Genomic DNA, 8639 nt, shown 5'->3' with positions numbered 1-8639 from the left:
TCTCAAAAGGAGGGGCTAAAACCCAAGGGAAGGGAGATGCCCAGGCATTGGTTGGTAAAACCCCCCAAATCAGGGGTGTCTAGCCTAGATTTAAATTCATCTCTTGATTCCCATTCAAAGGTGCCACCTCCTGCCCTTACCATCCTCTTGCCTTGTCTGAGGCTTATACTTTGTAGGGAAAGAAGGATATTACATCAGTCAGCAAAAAGGGAGATAGTCATTGCTGGAGGATCTGTGAGAGGATGGGCACCCTAATGTGCTCTTGATGGAGCTCTATGAATCCAACTTCTCTGAAAGATGTTTCAGGATTATTGGAGAGCAATGACTCCTTTTTAAAATGTTTCTTTGTATTAGCACAGTACCTGGAATTTAGCAATTGTTGATTGATGGATTGACTGATGGAAAAAGTGACTAATCTATTCATAACCTTTGATCCTGGCATCTCATTATTGAATTTTTACCCGAAGAAGGTTAACGATAGACAGAAAAGCTCCATTTACATGAAAATATCCACAGCAGCATTTTTTAGGCTAGCCAAAGGCTGAAAGTGGGTGTCCGGTGACTGGTAAATGTAACTGAAACTGGAGAAAATGAATGTAATGGATGATCTCTGAACTTCAAGGCACAACAGAGTTGAAGAAAAAGAAGATATTATAAATAGATAGCTTCCGGAAAAGGGGGGAGAGAGATGGGGGGAGTCAGAAGACCTCTGGCTATATGACCACAGGCAAGTTGTTGAACTTCCCCCAGCCCTCTTGATTCCAGCACCTGCCTTCTGTTAATTATTTCCCAATCATCCTGTATATAGCCTGTCGTATTTGTTTACATGTGGTCTACTCTATTACCTTGCAAGCTCTTGCCAGGCTGGGGCTGTTTCTTTTGCTTCTTCGTATCCCCTGGGTATATAACATAAGACCCCTGACACTTAGTAGGTGTTTAGTGAAGGCTGATCATCAGTGCCCGAGCTATAAGCTGAGTCAGACTCCTTATATCGTCAGAAGGAGTTTCCATTCCGGGTCCCATCAGTTCTCCCAAACTGTTTTAATGACAGCTCCAGATGCCCCTCCCCTTCAGAGGAATGATGAATATGATGGTTATAGAGAAACAAAGGAAGACTTGTAGAGGAAAGAAAGAAAAACCAGGAGAAAATACATTCCGTGTCTACAATAACACAAACAAGACCACAGAACTTAGGTCAAAAGTAGTGGCCAGGATTGGTTCCAGAAGATTGAGGACAAAACACGCTTTCTTCCTTTCTGTTAAGAAGTAGCAGAAAATTGGCGTGTGCTTCCAGTCAGAGTTACCAGTCAGCTGCTTTTTTAAAGAAAAAGTCCCACGTACATGTGTGTGTGTGTGTGTGTGTGTGTGTGTGTGTGTGTGTGTGTTGGGGATGGGGGAGTAGAAAGAGTTTCTTGTTGACAGAATTGATCGATAAAACATAAAGGGATACTGAAATCTGGTACGTTGAGGTGGAAGGAGGGAACTATGTCGTAGGCACTGTGCTCATGTCGGATTGTCATCGTAACTCTGGGAGATGGGTGCTGCTGTGATCTGCATTTGACAGCTGGAGAAACTGAAGCAAACAAAAGTTAAGTGACTTGACCAGAGTCACACAGGTAGTAAGTGTCTAAGGGCTGGATTTGAACTGGGGACTTCCTGACAGGGTCAGTGCTCTCCACTGGGGCCACCTAGCTGCAGTAATATTTGAACAGCTTCCCACACATGCCTGTATGACCCTGGTCATGGCATTTAACATCTCTGGGCCTAAGTCTCTCTCTAGTCCCTCTTAGCGCTAAAGCAGCTAGGTGCAAAGTGCATAGTGTGGAGCCTATTCTCAGGAAGACCTGAATTCAAATCTAGTCTTAGATCCTTACTATCTGTGTAACCCTGGGCATGTCACTTAACTTCCGTCTGCCTCAGTTTCTTCATCTGTAAAATGGAGATAATAACAATCCCTACCCCCCTCCCCAGGATTGTTGTGAGGATAAAACAGGTTAATATTCCAAAGCACATTGCGTAACTTACAGGCCATATGTATGCTAGATATTATGATGATGGGGACCACCATCATCGTCATCGTTATCATCATTATCATTAAACCCTTAATCTTGTGATCATACGTATCCACTGGCAGGGGCACAAAATGGGAAGGACTGTCAAAGCTTCAGCACTTTAGATTTGAATTGAATTTAGAGCTGCCTCCCTTGTCCTCATCCCATCTCTGAGCTGTAGTCTGCTCAGGAACTGAGTGGGGCCTTCTTGGCCTGTACTCTTTGATCTGGAGTAGGGGCGTGGTTGAGGGCAGCCTTTCCTTGTACCCATACCAACCATTGGGCCTTGATGTCTCTGAGTAACTTCCTTCTTAGCCTGGGCTGCATCGTGCCTACCCGTCTTCCCCCGCACCGCATACTCATGTCTTTCACAGCTTCAGGCAACCCCAAGACTAGCTTGTTGGGGTAGAAATGGCATTTCCTCTTGGTTTTGTCATTGATGTTCTTGGAGTTTCCTTCAGCAGTGGCCAGGGTTTATTGGCTTTAAGGGTAATAAGAAACCACTTCCTGTCCCCCCCCCCCCATTCCCAATCCTGCCCACTTCACCACTCACCCTCTGCCCTTCCTTCTCTGTTCCTTTTCCCCAATCCCTTTTTCCCCTGTCCCAGAACAGAATGACTGAGAAGTTGAAGGCCTGCTTGGCTCATACCCAGGCTTCCATGGGGGAGATGGTGACTGTGAAGACAGAGGTCTGCTCACCCCGACGGGACCAGGAGTATGGTCAGCCCTGGTAAGGCATCTCCCATCACGCTGCCAGAGTGGGCTCTTTGGGTAGGGAGTGGGTTTGGGTTCATTTGCCTCATCAGGGAAAAAGCTTCAAATCATAGGGATAATTGCATTTGAGAGACAAAAGGGGACCTTAAGGACATAGATAACAGACTTCAATTCTGGAACAGAACTGAGGACCTAGGATATAGTTTTTTTAATTTAATGTAATTGAATTTTGCCCATCTACAAGCATTAGACTTGTTCTCTCTCCTCACTGGAAAAGAAATAGAAAACCCTCCTCGCATGTGCCCAGTCAAGCAGGACAGATTCCCCAATCAGCTGTGTCCAAACATGCAGGTGTTATCCTTCCCCTCTTTGTCAGTGAGTGGGGAGCAGGCTCTGTCATGTCCCCTCGGAGTAGCGGCTGGTCACTGTGTCTGTCCATGTTGTTTGTTTTTGCTGAGTTCTTATGGAATCCATTATTCTCCTGGTTCTGCGTACTCAGGGTCAGTTCATTTGAGTCTTTGTGGATTTCTCTGAACTCATCCCTGTTGACATTTCTTATGGGACAGCAGTATCCATTATGCTTATAATTTGTTCAGCCATCCCCCAATTTATGGACATCCCCCTAGTTTCCAGGAGTATTTTTGCCATTACAAAAAGAGCTTCTATAAATATCTTGGTACATATGGCTCCTTTAAGTCTTTCTTTGATCTGTTTAGGATATTAGCTGAATACTTGTATTGATTCAGAACATAGAAGGTCCGAGCTGGAAGGACCTTAGAACACAGAACATGGGATGTCAGAGCTAGATGGGACCTTAGAACATAAAATGTAAGAAGTGAATGATACATATTAGAGCAGAACATTAGAGATAAATGGATCCTTAGAAGACAGAACCTACAAGTCCAGCTCTAGAAGAGATCTTAGAAAATAGAGCATAGTATTTTAGAAATAAAAAGATCTTAGAACATGGAATGTTAATACCAGAAAGGTCATAGTATCATAGACTGAGATCTAGAAGAAATTGTGGAGATCATGTCATTTACTCTCCCCTCCTTCCATTTTTTAAATCAAAGAAAAGGTCCAGAGAAGCTCCAGTGACCCCCAGAACACAGTGGGAGGGCCAAGATCTTGAGCCCATTTCTGAGTGCTAGTGCTTGGCTCTCACTACATTGCCTTAATCTGCCCAGTTTTGCACTGAGGTCACATAGAGGATTACTCTTAACTCGAGTCTAGATTGTCCTTGATGAAGCCAAAGGATATTTTGTAGGGTTCTGTGGTGGGAGCAAGGGATGGGTACCTGCCCTGTCAAGAGGTAGGATGGGTCTGGCTTGATTAATTGGGTAGCTGGAGGTGATGGGAAGGCTAGGCTAAGGCCTGGAGGGGGTGGAGGCAGGGGGATCCACTTCTAGGATAGCCATCCTGGCCTCTAGCTTCACTTCCTACCCTTAGTAGCTTGGCCCAACCAAGTTTCTCCTCTCTGTTTCCTTGTTTCCTTCCCTGACCTTCCCAGCTCCGGGAGGCCTGACCCTCCATCCATGGAAGTGGAACCCAAGAAACCGAAGGGGAAGCGAGAGCTGATCGTGACCAAGAGTTTCCAGCAAGTAGACTTCTGGTGTAAGTGGGGCCTTGGCTGGTGTTCCCTGCTCCCTTTCTATGAGTCTCCCTCTACCCTTCTGGGGAAGGAGGTCAGTAGGGATCTCAAGTTTGGAACAGGTGTGACATGCTCAAGCAAGTTCTTAGAGTCTAATGTCTTAGAGACACTAGAAGATTATGGTAAGGTGGTAGTCATTGGCCACTACTGTTAGAACATAGAGCCTTAGAGGATAGGTGAGGAGAGACTCAGAACTGAGGGGTCAGGAGCTCCTTCTCTGAGTCTAAACATTTTGAGGGGGTGAGTGGGACCAGAGAGCAGGTCTGAGCCCATGGCTTAGGATCCTAGTCAGGAAGACAATCTGGAATCATGTTCTGCACAGTTCTCAGGCAGTGGAGGCATAGAACTTGGTGGGACCCCAGTCCTACATGCAAATAGGCCCAGCCTTCCTTATGGAGAGTGGGGATGGAAAAAGTCAGTCATTCATTCAACAAGCATGAATTAAATGCTCCACCAGCAGTGAGAGGAGGAGAGGCATCTGGAAAGAGGAGGTGGAAGGGGTCATTCAACTCTAGCTTCATGGAATATTTTAATTACAAAACCTCAGAGGTAGAAAGATCCCCAGAGGCCATCTTGGTTCATTCTTTTTTTCAGTCATGTCTCTTTGTGACCCGTTTGTGGTTTTATTGGCAGAGATATTGGAAGGGTTTGCCATGTCCTTCTCCAGCTCATTTTATAGATGAGGAAACTGAGGCGAACAGGGTTAAGTGACTTACCCAGGGTCACACAGCTACTAAGTATCTAAAATCAGATTTGAACTCACGAAGATTAGTCTTCCTGACTCCAGGACCAGTGCTCAGTGCACTATGGTGCCACCTAGCTGCCCTGTCCAACTCTTCATACCTGACACAAGAAACCCCACTATAAAACAGTAGAAGTATTTTAAGAAGTAACCTAGAGAAGTAGTCACCTAGCTTTAGCTTGAAGACTGTCCCCAAAGGGGCCAGTCCCAGCTTCCTGTGGCAGCACTTTGGGACAGCTGTAATCATGAAGAAGGCTGTCCTGACATCAGGCTTAAATTTGTCTCTTGGAAACTCATGCCCTTTGCTCCTAGGGAGACACCAAGCAGAGCCAGCCGGCTCTCTCGTGTATGATATCCTTTCAAATATTGGACAACAGGTGCTGTGTCTCTGCCTGGGTCTTCAGTCCTCCACATTAACTACCACATGTTTCTTTAGCTGATTCTCAAATGGCCTGGACTCAGAATCTTGGAATAGCCCCCCTCTAAATGAAGACGAGAGAATATTAGAGCTTAGAAGAGGCTTCATAACAGAGGGTGTTAGAGTAAAGAGGGGGCCTTAGAACACAGAATGTCAGAACTAGAAGAAACCTTAGAACACAGAATGTGAGAGCTGGAAGGGACCTTACAGCACATACTATGAGAGCTGGAAGGGACTTTGGAAAATGGAATGTCAGATCTAGAAGGGGCCTTAGAACTGAGAACGTTAGAGCCAGGAGAGACCTTAGAACAACAGAATGTGAAAGCTGGGAGGGATTTTAGAACATAGAATATCAGTGCTGGAAAAACTCTTAGAACACAGAATATGAGAGCTGGAAGAGACCTTGGAAAATGAGATGTCAGAGCTGGAACTTTAGAGACAGAAGGAACTTTAGAACATAGAATGTCAGTGCTGCCAGGAGCCTGAGGCAACAAAGAATCTCAGAGCTAGAGGAAACCTTGTAAAAGAGATTATTACAACTGGAAAGGCCCATCGGCCAATCAGTCATCAAGAATTTACTTGTGTTAATGTTTTATCCCTCTTATTTCTGTCCCCTTTGAAAAGAGAACAAGAAAAACAAAATCCTTATAATGAACACATGCAGCAAACGAAGTCCCTTATTGGCCACCTCCAAAAACATGTGCTTCCCAACCTGCATCTGCACGTCACCTCCCTGGAAGGAGGCAGGGGGCATATTTCATTGGGAATCCTTAGAACTGTGGTTGGCTATTGCTCACCAAGGCTTTATGAAGTACCTACTATGTGTCTGGCACACGCTCAGTGCTGGGGATACAGATAATAAGAATGAACCAATCCCTGTCCTCGAGAAGCCAACCCTAATGGAGTAGACAACAAGTGTATCTAGAAATACATACTAATGTCAAAAAAACACAATATAGCTGAGTACAAAGTGGTTTGGGAGGGAAGGAACTGGGCTTGGGGCTTGGGAAAGCCTTCCTCTAGGAGATGATCTCATTCATGGATCCTAAATTTAGAGCTGGAAGAAGCCTTGGGACTCTGAGTCCAATAAGAGGTTAAGTAGTATAGCCAAGGTCCCACAGGAAGAAACTGGGACAGTCTGGACCTAAACCCTGGTCATAGCTTTAGAGTAAGTCCAGCTCTCTCATATAATAACCATAATAATGGTAAGAGCAGCTAATATTTACAGAGCACCGACTATGTGCCAGGCACTGCACTCAGTGCTTTTTACAAATACTCTCGTTTGATCCTCACAACAACCCTGGGAGGGAGGTGATTTTATTACCCCCACTTTACAGATGAAGAAACTGAGGCAGGCAGAGATTAAGTGACTTGCCCAGGGTCACATAGGTCGCGTCAGTTGTGAGATCTGAATCCTGCTTTTTTTTACTTTAAGTTCATTATGCTTTACACTTTACTGCTGCCTCTACATATCCACTTGTTCCAAGTTGGTCCCTGCAATCCCTCCCTTGGGAGCCTGCTAAAGCCAATGAGAAGTGCCTGTTAGGTGTGAACATCAACCCCTGCTCCCCAATAGCTAATTCCCTCTTTCTGTCTTTTGCCCCTGCAGTCTGTGAGTCCTGCCAAGAGTACTTTGTCGATGAGTGCCCCAACCATGGCCCCCCTGTGTTTGTGTCCGACACACCTGTGCCCATGGGCATCCCTGACCGAGCAGCCCTTACCATCCCGCCTGGCATGGAGGTGGTCAAGGAGGCCAGCGGGCAGAATGATGTCCGCTGCATGAATGAGGTCATCCCTAAGGGGCACATCTTTGGGCCGTACGAAGGGCAGATCTCGACGCAGGATAAATCGGCTGGCTTCTTCTCCTGGTTGGTGAGTTTCCCCTCTGCTGCTCACATGGGGCATCCCAGGGCAGGAAGATTCAGTGCCAGAGCCTAGGTCTCAGCCCACAGGCCCTTTCTCTATCACATAAAAGATCTTGGTAGTAAATTTTGCTGTGCCCACAGACTGAGGCCTAGAGTGGCTGAGGAGCCCACCCCACAATAGGAGAATTCATTAGCAAACATAGTGATATGTTGGCAAAGATGCTGGATTTGGATTTAGGGACTCTGGGTTCAAATCCCAGTTTACTACCTCTGTGACTTTGGGCAAGTTACTTGACCTCTTTCTGCCTCTGTTTCCAAAATAAGGGGGTTAGATTCAGTGACCTCTAAGGTCCCTTTCAGGTCTAAAGTGATGATCCTAGTGTATGGGTGGCCTATTTCATTGTGAATCTTTAGAATCATGGTTGACCATCACTCACCAAGACTTCATGTCTGGCATATGCTAGGTGCTGGGGATACAAATTATAAGAATGAACCAATCCCTGTCCCTGAAGAACTGACACGAAAATGAGACAAGTGTATCTAGAAAGGCATACAAACTTAGAAACACAGTGTAGTTGAGTACAGCATGTTTTAAGAAGGAGGAAACTGGCCTTGGTGGGTGCAAAGTGACTTTAGGACGAAACACCTGTGTTGGGTGGACGTGCTGTAGTCTTCTGCATTTCCTCTCTCTTTCCTGCTTTCTGGGGTGCAAGACGCCTAAGGGAGAGCATGGTGGGTCTTCTGGAGCAAAGCTTCATACTTCCTTAGGGCTCCCAGTAGAAGCCCTCAACAACTATGCCAATAAGATGGAGGAAAAAACACCCTATACATCCTCGTAGTTGAAGAGACTAAGGGGAAAGGGAACAGCCAAGCTGGTCTGCGAAGACAAGGTGATGATGGCTGTGGTCAGAGAGGGCGAAGCAGAGCTCCAAAGGGAGGTCCCTCCAGCATGGTCACTGATGGTGAAAGGCACGCCTGAGAAAGGATGGGCTTTCCTGTTTTGAAGACAGTGCAGGCATCCTTCTGAAAAAGACAAGGTCGAGGTCCAGCCAAGTTACCTGTGAAACAGGATTATTGCCAAGGCTGGTAACATTGCCTGACTCTCTTACTGCCCATTTGTAAAAATGCCTCTTTAAAGTGTCTGTAGAAAGGAGGAGAAGGAGGAAAAGCAAAGGAAAAGGAGGAGAAGAATGTCAGA

General features: G+C 45.9%; 1 protein-coding gene across 8 annotated transcripts in view; it reads left to right on the top strand.

Annotated features, from left to right (window-relative positions):
* Positions 1-8639, top strand: part of PRDM11 (PR/SET domain 11) — a 94080-nt gene that overhangs the window by 38929 nt on the left and 46512 nt on the right. For 6 of the 8 annotated variants that reach the window (XM_072617971.1, XM_072617968.1, XM_072617969.1 and 3 more), the window contains 3 exons: positions 2660-2781; positions 4276-4379; positions 7186-7448. In XM_072617971.1, the coding sequence (XP_072474072.1) occupies positions 2666-2781; positions 4276-4379; positions 7186-7448 (483 nt within the window). In that variant the 5' untranslated portion in view covers positions 2660-2665. The remainder of the gene's footprint in view (positions 1-2659; positions 2782-4275; positions 4380-7185; positions 7449-8639) is intronic. The other 2 variants (XM_072617970.1, XM_072617975.1) reach the window with 1 other exon arrangement.

The sequence above is a fragment of the Notamacropus eugenii genome, chromosome 6, assembly GCF_028372415.1.
Source record: "Notamacropus eugenii isolate mMacEug1 chromosome 6, mMacEug1.pri_v2, whole genome shotgun sequence".
Classification (NCBI taxonomy): Eukaryota; Metazoa; Chordata; class Mammalia; order Diprotodontia; family Macropodidae; genus Notamacropus; species Notamacropus eugenii.
Note: the sequence above shows the minus strand (reverse complement) of the source record. Positions and strands in the feature narration are given on the sequence as shown.